At 43.0% G+C, this 15906-nt stretch overlaps 2 protein-coding genes across 2 annotated transcripts; both read right to left on the reverse strand.

The window, feature by feature from the left end:
- Nucleotides 1–4272: 4272 nt before the first annotated feature.
- On the reverse strand, nt 4273–5082 carry LOC123440784. The gene is made up of 2 exons (XM_045117331.1): nt 4724–5082; nt 4273–4614 (listed from the first exon to the last, which is right to left on the reverse strand). The coding sequence occupies exons 1-2, from the start codon at nt 5012–5014 to the stop codon at nt 4477–4479; spliced, it is 429 nt and encodes a 142-aa protein (XP_044973266.1). The 5' UTR covers nt 5015–5082; the 3' UTR covers nt 4273–4476.
- Nucleotides 5083–14785: 9703 nt separating this feature from the next.
- LOC123440785 (flowering-promoting factor 1-like protein 2) lies at nt 14786–15528 on the reverse strand. The gene has a single exon (XM_045117332.1). It carries the CDS (start codon nt 15388–15390, stop codon nt 15037–15039), a length of 354 nt encoding a protein of 117 aa, XP_044973267.1. The 5' UTR covers nt 15391–15528; the 3' UTR covers nt 14786–15036.
- Between the last annotated feature and the right edge of the window lie 378 nt (nt 15529–15906).

A 15906-nucleotide genomic window follows, 5' to 3' on the forward strand; every position in this document is an offset into this window, starting at 1 on the left:
ACGTGCTTCATGGATATTGGCGGCGACGGCGGCGGCGGCGATCTGTGTGCTGAGAGGGGATGCGGCGTAGGGAGAAGGAAGCGTAGAGAAAACAGCGGTCATAACCATCTAGGCATGGCGATCGTGTGGAGGAGGACGAGACAGTGAACGGTTTCGTGATTGAGGGCTGGAGAACGTGCGGGTTGTTTCCTTTTTCGCTCGCATGGAACGTGGTTGTTTTCCCCACCGATTTTCTCTTCGTGGAATCGAACAAGGTGGTCGTAGCTAATGAGGTCGAAAGGTAGAAGGTTTTCCTTGTGAACCAATTTTTTCTGTATTTAATCGATTGGTTTATGGAGGGATGAAAAAAATCGATGGAATTGCTAGCGATGGCAGTGCTAGCCAGGGGATTGGTCGAACCATCACGACAGACGACAGATCCCTTTAATAATAGAGATTTGCGGTTTCATGCGGCCAGCGCCCGCCAGGCGTTAACTGCAGAACTGGCTGGACATGCCTGATTAATTGGCAAATACGGTGACACTTTGGGAGTCAAACCCGGGATTTACTATTTGGCGTCACACACGCTAGTTAACGTGCAATTTTGTTAACTTACGAGACTGTGGCGCTCCAACTGGACCGGCACATCTAGGCCTTGTGGTGCTTTCTTTAAAAAAAATATGAACTTATATGAATATTTATGATATTTTTTTAAAAAAATCAACGAATGCTTTTTAAGATTGATGAACTTTTTTGAATATTGATGAACTTTTTTGACATTTGATGAACATCTTTTTGAAAATAGATTTACTTTTTTAATATTTATGAACTTTTTTCAATTCAATTAACTATTTTAAAAAATAGATTAACCTTTTTAAATAAATTATGAACTTTTTCCAAATTTATTGAACTTTATAAAAGTTTACTGAACTTTTGCTAAATTGCATGAAATTATGTTTCATTTTCAATGAATGTTTTTTCAAATTGATGAACTTTTTTCGAAATTAATGTACTGTTTTTCAAATTCGTGAAGTTTTCTTTAAAATTGATGTTTTTTTAAATGCACCAACTTTCGTTGAATGCGTTTTTTTTATGAGAAAAACTTGTTTTCTGTTTTTTTGCGAGACGCACAATTTTGTTTCAGTAAGAAACACGGTTTTGCCTTCGCGAGAGGCACAGTCGTGCCTCTTGAAAAAGGAAAAAATACGTTGTTATTTTTTTACGAGAGGCACGGTTTTGCTTTCACGAAAGACACGGTTTTGCCTTCGCGAGAGGCACGCCCGTGCCTTTAAAAAAAGTATTTTCTGTTTTTTTACGAGAGACACGGTTTTGTTTTCGCGAAAGGCACGATTTTGCGTTCATGAGAGGCACGTGCCTCTCTCGAAAGAGAAAAAAAATGTTTTCTGTTTTTTTGCGAGAGGCACGGTTTTGCTTCCACGAAAGACACGGTTTTGCCTTTGCGAGAGGCATGCCCGTGCCTCTACCAAAAAAGGGAAAAACGCGTTTTGTGCTCTCTTTTTTCCGCAAGAGGCACGGTTTTGCTTTCGTGAGAGGCACGGTTTTGCCTTCGCGAGAGGCATCGTGCCTCTCGGAAAGGGAAAAAGTGTGTTTTCTGGGGTTTTTTCTATCGCGTGAAGCTCGGTTTTTTGTCTGGTTTTTTTCCTTCCGGTTTTTTTCATGAAAAAAAATTCGTCAAAACCTATCAACATGGTATCTAGTTTTGAAGATTTCGGTGCGAGAAAGCCAACGATGAAAACGGTTCGAGATTTGAACGCACGGTTTAGAAGATACAACATTTTGAAAATACGGATCTACGAAAAAGGCAAAAGTCCAGGTTGCGACAATTGACACGCATGCAGTACGCCATTTGTCGCAACGTGTTAATCGTTGAAAGTTGTATTCGCTAACTAGTGATTCCGGTTCCCGACGAACCCTAACCCTCGGCCTCCTTGGTGCTCGGTTGGGCTGGCAAAGGCAAGGAAGGCGAAGACCCAGGTTGGCTTAGCCCATTAAAATGATTTTGACAGAAAGGCCGAAGTGGTTGATGGGCATGCCCTTCCTTCCGCTGTAAGAGAAAAAGGACAGAGAAAAGGAGTAACATGTGCCCACTAGTTTGGGCGCGGTGCAGTTGTGGCTTACGATTTTTTTTCCACTTAGCCTTTTATCTAATTCAGTTTTACACATATGTGTATTTACGGTAATTTTTAAATATCATTGTATATTCCCTGCGTTCAAAATATATATATTTTTAAAATATTTTATTATAAACTATATACGAATGTATATAGACATATTTTAATAGTTTAGAGTGTAAATTCACTCATGTTGTTTCATATATAGTTCGTAGTGCAATATCTAAAAAGACCTATATTTAGTAATGAAGGGAATATAAAAGCAACACGTTTTATTAGGCAATTTGATGATTGCTTTTAATGCCAATTTCATGATTTTCCATGGTTTACGTTATTTAGTTATGATATAATCTTTACCTAATAATAAAGAGGCTACCGCTTCCGTCAGAAAACCCACCGAGGTGATTTTACAAAAAAAACCTTACTGTTTATGACATTAAACTTGTAGTATATATTAAATATTTTTTAAAATACACATATCTTTTAAACCGTAACTCCAAATTTAACATATTATACATGAAATTTGATTAGAAAAATATGTAGAATTTAAATAGGATATTCTTTTATCTGTTAAACGTTTAATAAAAATACTATCTAGGGTGCAATCTTAATAAATAAGTCATTATTCATCTTTCTTTCATACCGATACTCATCCGGGTTGGGGATGAACACGTCAACAAAATCAGGATTAGAGATGAAATTGAAGGTCACTTGATTGATTCTTTGTACATATTAAATCTACATGCAAGCCGTGTTAAAATAGAAGACCTGTGAAATTTTGGACTGCATTTTTATAGGATAGTACCATCTTTATTTGTATCGTAACTATAAATTCTTAAATTATAGACATTTTTTATAAATTAAGAGCGTGTGCCGTGTGGTATTTCTTTCTCCCGTTGCAACGCATGGGCCCTTTTGCTAGTATTAGTAATGTTAGTTGTTTCAAAATGAAACGATCAGTGACATAACATCTTACGAAAATGCCTGACCAACGAATTTTGCCAAACTGAAACACGCGGACCACAAAATGTATAACCATCACAGGCCTAGACTCGTTGTGGCCTCTCAAAGAGACATTACACGGTCTTGCATTGCCTCTGCCATTGGACTCCTCTCACAGTCTTCCAGATCTATATATAAGATAGATCAGAATTTTGCCAAATTGAAGATAGTGTCTTGAATTTTAGTGATATTCCTGATAGTTTGATTCACATGTTTGGAGTTCAGATAGACATCAAAACTAAACCACACCGGTCAGGTAGAATAGGAGATTCGGAAATTGGTCAGATAAACAGGAAAGAGGCCCGCGCGTCGCCCCCCGCTAGGGCGGCTCGAGTGGAAACCCTAAACCACGCCGCCGGATGCCTCCATCCCCACCCCCCTTCGTTGCCGCTAGAGGAAGCCGTCGGGCAAAGCCCCGGACAGCTGACAACGACGGCGTAGGATCTCTTCCCTCCCACACCATGGCGTCTGGGCGCTTCTAGCCGATCTACGTCATGGCGGCTTGGCAGATCGCCTCCGACAACGGTGCAAGGTGGCGGCATGGTGTTGGCCGAAGGTGGTGGAGCTGCAGGGCATCATGAAAGATCGGGTGGTACTGGCCAGGGGCGAAGCCAATATAGGAACTGAACCCAACGATTTGTCCTGACCAAGTATAGCTATACACATACCTATGTGCATGAACCCAATAAAAAAATATGTGTTGAACCCATCAACTTTACGTCAGGCTCGGTGAGAAGCCCAAAAGCTCACAAACGAATCATCTCCATGCTAGCCTGCTAGGCCTGTTCGTGTCTTTCTTTCTCTATTCCTCTCATTTTCCTGTACATCCTCTGTTTCCTATTACAGCATATAGAAAAATTGCCCGTGCGTTGCAACGCGAGAAGAAATAAAATACCACATACCTTTAACCAGCAAACCACGACAACCACTATGAAGAGGTGCACATCTAGGTCATCATAAACATTCTTGCTAAACCTCGTGTCAGTCATTTGAATAATTACAAAAAGTATGCTACATGACCTTCTATATTATTGTTCAAAACCTAAATAATGAATTTTATATATGCCCATGCTTGTACAATACAAAAGGTAAACTTGATTATATGTGGTTAATTTATTAGCTAGTCGATCAAAGTAAGGCGCAAAAGAAGGTTTTAGCCTTCAAAGTAACCTTTCAAGGGGAGACGAATTCGTTACTCAACATTGTTTGCTGCGTGCAACATAAACGGACATCAATTATGTAGTACGGTACGGACGTACATATCAAGTTCGCACTGACAATTCGAACCAAGGCACCATGGCCACATCGAGCCTTCCCCAGAAAACTTGAGATCCACAACATTGTAAGAACACAGAATCGGTAACTATAGTCTAATGCCCATCCGATTCAAGGAGTACACCACCCGCAGGACGTTGGAGTTCCCTACTTTCAGACCCAGTTGATAGACTAGTAGCGAAGCGAGCTTCTTTGCCAGCCTCCATCCGAATCGGCCCTTCAAGTGCTGCGCCATGATCACAATTCACAACATGTGTCAGTATCAGATGGTCCGCCGGCCAACGAGCAAACCATCAATGTATAAGACACGGCGATGATGAGGTAGAGGTACTTACGATCCTGGCTGTGTCAAGCAGGTTGCTGAGGACATGACTGGCGAAAGGATCACGCACCAGCTCGATAATCTGTGCCACGTCCAGGTTTCCGAACGCCTTGATGAGGCGCCGTAGCAGCTCGCCCTGGGACTCGTCAGTCGTCTTCAGGAAGAGTGACTGCACGACGTAGTGCCCGTGCTGGTGGCGTGACAGACCCACGAGGTTCGTCTTGATCCGATCCAAGATGATATACCTGTTCATATCGGTGCCATGCTCGACAGCGGTCTGCAACAGGTAGTTACTGCGGAGCATCGATAGACCATTATCAGTTTTAGCTTTGCCATTCAGGTGAGGTCAGACTTGAGACTCCAGAGCGGGCAGATAACTAAAGTAAAGTTCAGAATCATTGAACACAGGTTAACGCAAGGATTGAGAATCAATTAACCTGAATCTGCCCCTCACCTTCACTACGGGGCGGGCACTGACGGCCGTCTCGAAGCTGTCGAGCTCGCCCACCATAAACGCGTGCCTGAAGCATACTGCCAAGCTCATCGACCCGAATTTCGACGGCCAGTGCCGATAGCGTGCCGGATCAGAGCCTGAAACCCAAGTTACCCGATCAATGCACGCCAAACGATAACGACATATATACGTATGATCCATCAGTACCGAATGATTGATGAAGCAGCGGCGGTGGTACTTACTCTCAGCTCTTCCCGAGTCATCACGGCCAAGGAGCGCTCCACCAGTTCGGCTCCTCCGGGCCGGTTCATCTCGTCATGCAGATATGTCGGTTCTTGATCCAGCTTGGATCGAATCTCCTCTGGCGTCGGGCCCCCGAATGGCGTGTCTCCGGGTCCGGGATGGTGACTGCCGCTGGAGACGAAACCGCTGCTCTCATGAAAGCCGCTAGCTCCGCGATCGGTAGCGACGCGAAGAAGACTGACAGAGTCCCTTGGCCTTCCTCCGGGTCAGCTTCTTGGATTGACTCCATGTCCATCAGGTTCAGATCATGGAACAGGTTGTCGACGTCCTCGTCATCGTGGTTGGGGTGCCCGGCGCGTCCTGCGGGTCCATCTGGATCCGATCCAGGGCGCGACGGGGCGGAGACGTTCGGCGAGCAGGCGGCTACGGCATCCGGAGAGACTGGCAGGCGAGGCGTGCGGCAGGGGCGGCTGCCGGCGCAAGGTGACGGCGCAAGGAGAGGCAGGGAGCGCGGGGAGGCGCAGGAGGCAGGGCGGCGCAGCTGCTCGTGGGGGCGGTGTTCCGGATCTGGGCGGAGCTCCGGAGGAGGCAGGGATGGGGGCGACGGCTTCGGCAGCTCGCCGGCAGCGGGATCCGGCGTGGATCGGGGCCGGCGACCGACGGGAGGAGTGTTAGGGAACGTCGCAAGGGAAACAAAAATTTTCCTACGCGCACGAAGACCTATCATGGTGATGTCCATCTACGAGAGGGGATGAGTGATCTACGTACCCTTGTAGATCGCACAGCAGAAGCGTTAGAGAACGCGGTTGATGTAGTGGAACGTCCTCACGTCCCTCGATCCGCCCCACGAACAATCCCGCGATCAGTCCCACGATCTAGTACCGAACGGACGGCACCTCCGCGTTCAGCACACGTACAGCTCGACGATGATCTCGGCCTTCTTGATCCAGCAAGAGAGACGGAGAGGTAGAAGAGTTCTCCGGCAGCGTGACGGCGCTCCGGAGGTTGGTGATGATCTTGTCTCAGCATGGCTCCGCCCGAGCTCCGCAGAAACGCGATCTAGAGGAAAAACTATGGAGGTATGTGGTCGGGCAGCCGTGAGAAAATCGTCTCAAATCTGCCCTAAAAGCCCCATATATATAGGAGGAGGGAGGGGGACCTTGCCTTGGGGTCCAAGGGACCCTCAAGGGGTCGGCCGAGCCAAGGGGGGGAGGACTCCCCCCCCCCCAAACCGAGTTGGACTTGGTTTGGTGGGAGGAGTCCCCCTCCCTTCCCACTTCTTCCCTCTTTTTTTTCTTTTCCTTTGATTTCCTTCTCTTGGCGCATAGGCCCCCTTGGGGCTGTCCCCCCCCCCCGGTGAACTCCCGGAACCCATTCGTCATTCCCGGTACATTTCCGGTAACTCCGAAAACCTTCCGGTAATCAAATGAGGTCATCCTATATATCAATCTTCGTTTCCGGACCATTCCGGAAACCCTCGTGACGTCCGTGATCTCATCCGGGACTTCGAACAACATTCGGTAACCAACCATATAACTCAAAAACGCATAAAACAACGTCGAACCTTAAGTGTGCAGACCCTGCGGGTTCGAGAACTATGTAGACATGACCCGAGAGACTCCTCGGTCAATATCCAATAGCGGGACCTGGATGCCCATATTGGATCCTACATATTCTACGAAGATCTTATCGTTTGAACCTCAGTGCCAAGGATTCGTATAATCCCGTATGTCATTCCCTTTGTCCTTCGGTATGTTACTTGCCCGAGATTCAATCGTCAGTATCCGCATACCTATTTCAATCTCGTTTACCGGCAAGTCTCTTTACTCGTTCCGTAATACAAGATCCCGCAACTTACACTAAGTTACATTGCTTGCAAGGCTTGTGTGTGATGTTGTATTACCGAGTGGGCCCCGAGATACCTCTCCGTTACACGGAGTGACAAATCCCAGTCTTGATCCATACTAACTCAACTAACACCTTCGGAGATACCTGTAGAGCATCTTTATAGTCACCCAGTTACGTTGCGACGTTTGATACACACAAAGCATTCCTCCGGTGTCAGTGAGTTATATGATCTCATGGTCATAGGAATAAATATTTGACACGCAGAAAACAGTAGCAACAAAATGACACGATCAACATGCTACGTCTATTAGTTTGGGTCTAGTCCATCACGTGATTCTCCCAATGACGTGATCCAGTTATCAAGCAACAACACCTTGTTCATAATCAGAAGACACTGACTATCATCGATCAACTGGCTAGCCAACTAGAGGCATGCTAGGGACGGTGTTTTGTCTATGTATCCACACATGTAAATGAGTCTTCATTCAATACAATTATAGTATGGATAATAAACTATTATCTTGATACATGAATTATAATAATAACTATACATTTATTATTGCCTCTAGGGCATAATTCCAACAAGGAGCGGGGCGGCGGCGCGGTGAGAGATGAGGGGCTCGGGCGGAGGGGGCGGCTGCCTGCTGCCTTGGCCCGCCCCGCGACGAAACGTTTTTCCACTTAATGAAGGACCGCGGGTTGATTACGAAAAAAGGGGGATGTTTTTTGTAAAACTGCCACGACGGACGACCAGAAAATGTATTTGCTTTATTATTAGGGAGAGATTACAACATGCAGATCTTTCCGTTTGCACCTTTGACTCTACGATCTACTCTCTCCTGTTTGCTTCTATGGACGCCCTGATTTTATGCAGGAGTGATTTTTTATTTCATGTACCTTGATTGAGCTAGGCTATGGATCGAGCTCCAAAATATAGTCCTCATATTATATTTCTACTTGTTAGGTTGTTTTTTAGTGTTATACTATTGTCGTAAGATAATCTAAAATTAGAGTTTACACTTAACTAATTCCTAGCTAGTCATTATAACAAGTCAGTGCGTAAACCCATTGTTTGAAGCTGAGAACATTTTTTAAAATTCATGAACATTTTTGTGAAAATTATTTCTATATGCATAAATATTTTGAATCATGAAACATGTTTTGAACCAAAGAACCTTTTCTAATTCATGATAATTTTTATTTTGTATTATCGTTTTCAGAAACATGCACGAACATATTTAGAATTCCCAATTTTTTGTTACAATGCATGGACATGTTTGCTATGCGCGAACAATTTTACGGCATCATAAACATTTTTTAATACGTAAACTTTTGATGATTTGTAGAACATTTTTCAAAAATTGCAACCGTTTGGAATCCCGAATTATTATTTTAAAGAATGAAAAAAAAAGAAGAAAAGGAAAAAAGAAAATGATTTTTTTTAATTTTGAGACAAAAAAAATTAGGTGGGCTTGCTACCACGCTCCTCGGCCGGCCATTCGGGCATACTGAATTGGAAGGTCTGCACGCTGGAAGCTACTATTTGACGCCGTCGGAAGTAACTAGTTAGGGAGCGCTCCTTCGAAAACCTTCCAACGATCGCTCCCGCACGCCGTCACTTGGCGCGTTACCAGCCTCGTCACGTGACACGTTTTGAGCCTTTTTTTGGACTTTGTTTTATTTTTTTATTTTTCACTTTTTTGCACACGTTTTCGCCATTTTTTTAGTGGTTTTTTTCTGGAATTTTTTGGTGTTTTGGTTTTTACCAGTCTTTCGTAACTTTTGGACGGAAATCCAAATCAATATTTTTTTCTGAAAAAACATGTTTTCTGTTTTTTACGCGAAGAAACATGCTTTCTATTTTATTTTCCCGAGAGGCATGGTTCTGCTTCCGCGAGTGGCACGATTTTGCGTTCGCGAGAGGCACAGCCGTGGCTCTTGTTATTGGAAAAAAAACGCGTTTTTTTTTTGCGAGAGACGCGGTTTTGCTTTCGCGAAAGGCATGGTTTTGCCTTCGCGAGAGGCACACCCGTGCCTTTCGGGAAGAAAAAAAACGCGTTTTCTGTTTTTTTTGCGAGTGGCACGGTTTTGTCTTTGCGAGAGGCACGCCCGTGCATTTCGGAAATGAAAAAAATGTGTTTTCTGTTTTTCTTTTGCAAGAGACACGGTTTTACTTCCGCGAAAGGCACGGTTTTGCCTTCGCGAGAGGCATGCCCGTGCCTTTCGGAAAGGAAAAAAACGCGTTTTTTGTTTTTTTTACGAGAGGCACGGTTTTACTTTCGCGAAAGACACGATTTTGCCTTCGCGAGAGGCACGCCCGTACCTCTCCCCGAAAGGGAAAAAAGTGTTTTCTGCTCTCTTTTTTTCCACGCGAGGCACGGTTTTTTCTTCCGTTTTTTTTTTGAAAAAAGTGTTCGTCAAAACCTATCAACATGGTATCTAGTTTTGATGATCTCAACGCGGGAAAGCCAACGGTGAAAACAGTTCGAGATTTGGATGAACGGTTTAGGAGATAAAACATTTCGAAAATACGGATCTACGAAAAAAAGGAAAACTTCTAGGTTGCAATAAGTAGCATGCATAAAGTGTACCACTTGTAGCAACCTGTGCAGGTGAGAGTAATCGTTGTCAGTTGTACTCGTTAATTAGTGATTTCGGACGGCCTCCGCGTCAAATAGGTGAGGTTTCGCACGGGGGCGGCTGATCAGGTCCAGACAATTCTATTTCGCCATTTGTCCCTTTTGTTTTCATTTTTTTCTATTTACATTGCCCTTTCTTTTTTCTTTTTCATGTTCCTTTTGTTTGAAAATTTTAAATATTTATTCGAAATTTTATAAGCATGTTCTCGATCTCAAATTTTTCTCCCAACTAAAAAAATGTCCAGGAACTTCAAAAAATGTTCTCTTTGTTAAATTTTGTTCAAAATTTCAAAAAATATTCATGTTTCAAAACTTCTTTCTCTAATTACAACTTTTTTGTCACAAGTTCAGAAAATGTTCATGGTTTAAAAAATTTAAGTCATTATTAAAATACTGCTTTAATTTTCAAATTTGTTTATCTTCGTGTATTCAAAAATTGCTTAGGAATTTCAAAAAATCTTCCAAACAATTTTTGACAATTTTTTTGAAATTGTGAACAAATCTTGAAAAATAGGAACATTACTTTCAATCCCAAACCATTTTTGACAAAGACAAAAATAATTTGACAAAATATGATTTTTTTTACTACGAGAACAGATTGTGATAAATTGTACAGTTGTTTTACTACAAGAACAATTTTTAAAACACGAACATTTTTTTGAATTATGAACACATTTTGAAAGCAAGAATATTGTTTGCAATTCCGGATTATTTTCTAAAGCACAAACATTTAAGTATAAATGGTGAACAAAATTTTGAACACGTGAACATTTTTTTTCAGTTCAAAACAGAAATTAGATAATGTAAAACCAAAGGAATAGGAAAAGGAAAAAAGTAAAAATTAAGGAAAAATGAAACGGAAAACAATAACATTTTTGAAAAAACAAATTTTTTCGAAATCCTGAACTTTTTTGAAAAATCCAAAAGATATTTGAAGTTATGAATATTTTTAATAAAGGTCAACTAGTTGGAATTTAGAATATTTTTTTTAATTTTGATAACAAATTATCAAACATAAACTTTGTTTTAAAAAAATAAAATAACCTTCAATAAAAGGAAAGAAGAAGAAACAGGAAAAAATGAAATAGAAAGAGAAGAATGAAAAAAAGAAAAAAAAGGTGAACAACAAGAAAAAACTATTCCAGGGAACCTTCTAGAAGGTTCACAAAATCGATGGTAATCGAAAGTTGGCCGGGGGGGGGGGGGGGCCTCCTCAAATTTCCAGATAATGGTAAAAAAATAAATCAGATGCTGCACCCTAGGCTGTGATTCCTCTGAACATACAACCTACACCTACTTGCATGCGTATGACATCTCCCTTGATTAGGTAAACGCACTGCAGCCACGCAATTCTTATCCCCACGACCAAACATCAATTAGCCACTCTCAAGGAGATCCGTAAAATTTGTAGGGATACCGGAATCGTCATGTCCATGGCCGAAATGTATGTACCATGATTTCAAGGGGGAAAAAAGAAAAAAAAAGGTCTGCAGGTGGGGCTTGGGGGGCAGAGAACGACATGAAGTCAAAGGCAATAGTATCATTTCGCAAAAGCTTGGGTGAATGATTCTTGTAGTTGTCACCAATACCTCTTAGATTTTAGCAATTAGCAAAACTGTATCTTTTTTCCTTCTTGCTTTGCATCGGCATCACCATATCTAGCGCCTCTCTCTTGCGCCACTAATAACTTCCTTTTTTCATTGGTGTCATTGTCGCCTTTAGTGATGATTCTTGCGGTCGTCTCCAAGGAAGGATATCGGCGGAGGAAATCCGCCATCATACAAGTTGTTGGCAGTGACACAAGTACCGAATAATATGATGTGTACATTTGGTTTGAAATAGTGCGACACTGTAACGGTTTACAAATAGAAACATACTGAAAGTGAAAGTCACGGTTTATAACAACCTATAGAACATGACGTTATTCAAATTGTTGAATAAGGCAATAGAAATGCACAAACGTTGAAATCTGTGTGCGTTCGATGCTATGTTAGCGTGTGCGTCCTTATTGTACTAGAAAAAACATTTCTGAAGTGGAGAGCTTGTGTTTGTGCTTCCTCGAACCTGCACAAACGTTGCTCCCTGTTTTTAAGCCTCACAATTATTTTGATGCAAAATCATAAGAACCAAATACCATATTAACCTTCCATATTTCATCTGAAATTCATTTTTGCCAAAATGACGTTACCCAAATCAAGTTTACATATGTATGAATTGGTGAGAAGTAGGGACGAGCATCCACAAAAGAAGTAAAATAAATTTTTTAGACATGGACGTGCCACACACACTCACGCAATGTCGAACAAAATCTAAGGTTGACAGAATTTATCACAAGCATCTCATTATGGATAAGAACATCACCCTCCACTAAATATAATTCCGTCTTACAAGAAACACCTATAGTTAAACATGTGGTTTGGTATTCGGTGTACTCTGGGTCATACACAATCAAATGCCGATTTGCTTGCTTAATGTTAGTTTCAAAATATTCACAAAGGTTGGAACGGATAGACTAACGAAGATGGCGCATTCTGTGGTGCAATCTTCACAAACCGCATTTATGCCTGGGCGTAATATTCTTGAAGGGGTAGTGGTTCTCCATGAGACTTTGCACGAAATGCACTCAAAGAAACTAGATGGAGTTATCTTTAAAGTGGATTTTGAAAAGGCATATGACAAAGTCAAATGGTCTTTCTTGCAACAAACATTGCGGATGAAGGGGTTCGATGAGGTTTGGAGAAAGCACATAGATTCCTTTATCACAAGAGGGAGTGTCGGGATCAAGGTCAATGATGATATTGGTCACTTCTTCCAGACACTAAAGGGACTAAGACAAGGTGATCCTATGTCTCCTATTCTTTTCAATATTGTTGCGGATATGTTGGCTTTGTTGATCAAGAGAGCTAACGAAAAAGACCTTGTATCTGGATTAGTACCTCATCTGGTGGATGGGGGTGTCTCTATTCTACAATATGCTGATGATACGATTCTCTTTATGGAGAACGATTTACTCAAAGCCAAAAACCTTAAACTCATCTTGTGCCTTTTTGAGCAGTTATCTGGGTTGAAGATTAACTTTAATAAAAGTGAGTTGTTTTGTTTTGGTGAAGCCAAAAAGCAACAACACATATATAATCAGCTGTTCGGATGTGTGGCAGGGGAATTTCCTTTTACGTACTTAGGAATCCCCATTCACCATCGTAAACTATCTAATGCGGAGTGGAAATGTATTGAGGAACGGTTTGAAAAGAAACTTACTACTTGGAAAGGCAAGCTTCTTTCTTACGGGGGCAGATTAGTCTTGGTTAATTCAGTATTAACAAGTATGCCTATGTTCCTCCTATCTTTTTTTTGAAGTACCTGTTGGGGTACGGAAAATATTGGATTTCTACCGCTCTTGCTTTTTCTGGCAGAGTGATGAGGTTAAGACTAAATATAGGTTGGCGAAATGAGATAATATTTGCCGTCCTAAAGACCAAGGAGGATTAGGTATTGAAAATTTGGAAACTAAAAATAGATGCCTGCTCAGCAAGTGGTTGTTTAGATTGTCAATGGAAACCGATGGAATGTGGGTGCAAATTCTTACAAACAAGTACCTGCACTCCAAATCTTTATCGCAGGTGGAAGGGAGACCTTTTGACTCGCCATTCTGGAAGGGTCTAATGCGGGTAAAAAGCTCATTCTACCACAGATCAAGGTTCATCATTGGAAATGGGGAATTGACTAGATTCTGGGAAGACACCTGGTTAGGAGAAGCGCCTCTGGCTGTTCAATACCCGCGGTTGTACCATATTGCCCAACGTCGACAAGTGACAGTTGCGGTTGTATTGCGGGAGATTCCCCTTAATATTCACTTCCGCAGATCTTTAGTTGGGGATAGATGGGTTTCCTGGTTGCATCTAGTTAGAAGGTTAATGGAGGTTAATCTTTCTGATAGGTGTGATCGTATCTCCTGGAGATTAACACCAAATGGGCTGTTTACGGTTAAATCCATGTATTCTGATCTCATTGATTCAGTCCCAATTCCAAAATCAATACATATTTGGAAGGTTAGGGTTCCTCTTAGAATTAAAGTTTTCTTGTGGTTTGTTCACAAGGGAGTTATTTTAACTAAGGATAATTTGGCCAAACGAAATTGGAAAGGAAGTTCCAGATGTTCTTTCTGTCCAAGCCTAGAAAGTATTCAACACCTCTTTCTCGACTGTCTTTTGGCTAAACTTGTTTGGCGTTCAATTCATATTGCTTTTAACATCGCTCCTCCTGTTAACTTGAACTCGTTATTTGGAACGTGGTTACAAGGAATTTATGTTCAATTGGCTAAATCTATTCATGTCGGAGCATGTGCTCTTCTTTGGGCTTTATGGAATAGCAGAAATGATTTGGTTTTTAACATAGCTCGTGATATCCAATTCTTGCAGGTTATCTACCGAATTACCGCACTGATCCGCACATGGTCGTTACTAGCTCCTGTGGCAGCCAGGGAGCTTATGGTTACTGGGTGTGCCCGCTGGGAGATGGTAGCACAGGGTATCTTCAACCGGTTTGGATGACGACATATTAATAAGATAGGTGTTTAGTCATCTTGATCTTTCAGCCACTCCAGGCTGCGGCGCGATGTTCGCCATGTATCTTTTTTTCCTTTTTGTATACTCTGTACTTTCTGAATACTTAGTTTGATTAATATATGGCTGTATGCATCCCTCGATGCAGAGGCCGGGGCAAGGCCTTCTTTTCTAAAAAATAGTAGATTATCTTATAGCCACAACAAATTTGTACTCGCAATTTTTCAAAATACTTTCGTCTATCGATAGCCTAATAACACACCCGCAAAAAAAAAAGATTGCCTAATAATACACGAGTTAAATTTTTTTTGGACCAAGTAATACACGAATTAATTAACCATGATGCACACGCAGCATGCATAATGCATAACTATATATACGCCAATACACCACGTACATATACATACACACGTATATACGTGCAGGGCACGTACAAACACACACATACACAAGTTAACCAGCAGCGGAGATCGAAGGCGACATGGGTGCGACGGTGGCGGCCGCCGGCGCGCACGAGCTAGCTGCGCTTGCTTCGATCGAATGGCCGGATCAGCCAGCTGCGCGAGCTAGGCTTAGTAGGCTAGACGTCGATGACGCGGAAGGCGTCGCGGTTCTTGATGACGACGTCGTACATGTGGACGGAGCTGAACTGGCCGAAGTCCTTGGGGAGGGAGATGAGGTCGACGGAGGAGCGCTTGTGGAACCTGAGCATGCAGTCGCCGGCGGCGCCGCCCCCGCCGGCGTAGTAGCGCTCCCAGCCGAGCGCGACGAGCTTGCGCTCCAGCGAGGCGTAGGAGGCGACCACCTCCCCCGTGGGCGTGTGGAGCAGCGCCTTGCGCCGGACCGCGCCGCCGCCCGGCGGTCCCGCCGCCGACGCCGGGTGGTTCTCCACCAGCTTCACCACCCCGTTGCGGAACACCCACACGCCGGACATGACGACGCTAGCTAGCTAGGTGTGATGTGGTTATCTTTCTCTGGGCGTGGCTTATTGGCCTGGATGTGTGTACTTGATTAGTGTGGTGTGTGTACTTTGGTGGTTGTTGAGGCTGGGATCGATGTGGAAGGAAAAGGATGGGGGCGTGGGAGGATATAAATAGAGGCGGCCGGCGAGCGGTGCACTGCATGATACGTACGTACGTTCTCTGTCTCGATGGCGAGAACGCACGGGGGCCTGGCCCACCGCGTTTATTCACTCTGAGCGAGAGATTGCTCGATTTTTCTTTCTAGTTACGTGATCTTTATCGGATAGAGATAAGATCTACCAGTAAACAATGATGAGGAGCAAAGCAACCTGTTTGTATAGTTATAAAAGCATCTCCAACAACCGCGCTATATAAGCACAGTGCTAAAAAAACGAGTTTATTGCGCGTGCGCAGCTGCTCCGGATGCTCCATCGGATGCGTAAAAAATGCGTCTACGGCTTAAACGATTCAGCGCGCACGGTGAAACG

This window comes from Hordeum vulgare, chromosome 3H (assembly GCF_904849725.1).
Source record: "Hordeum vulgare subsp. vulgare chromosome 3H, MorexV3_pseudomolecules_assembly, whole genome shotgun sequence".
Taxonomy (NCBI): domain Eukaryota; kingdom Viridiplantae; phylum Streptophyta; class Magnoliopsida; order Poales; family Poaceae; genus Hordeum; species Hordeum vulgare.

Bases quoted from the DNA above. Each gene is read 5' to 3' on its own strand.
- LOC123440784 (XM_045117331.1), bottom strand. From the start codon at position 5,014: ATGCTCCGCAGTAACTACCTGTTGCAGACCGCTGTCGAGCATGGCACC. The intron at 4,615-4,723 runs GTAAGTACCTCT...ATCATGGCGCAG, and splicing joins TGCTTGACACAGCCAGGATC to CACTTGAAGGGCCGATTCGG.
- LOC123440785 (XM_045117332.1), bottom strand. From the start codon at position 15,390: ATGTCCGGCGTGTGGGTGTTCCGCAACGGGGTGGTGAAGCTGGTGGAG.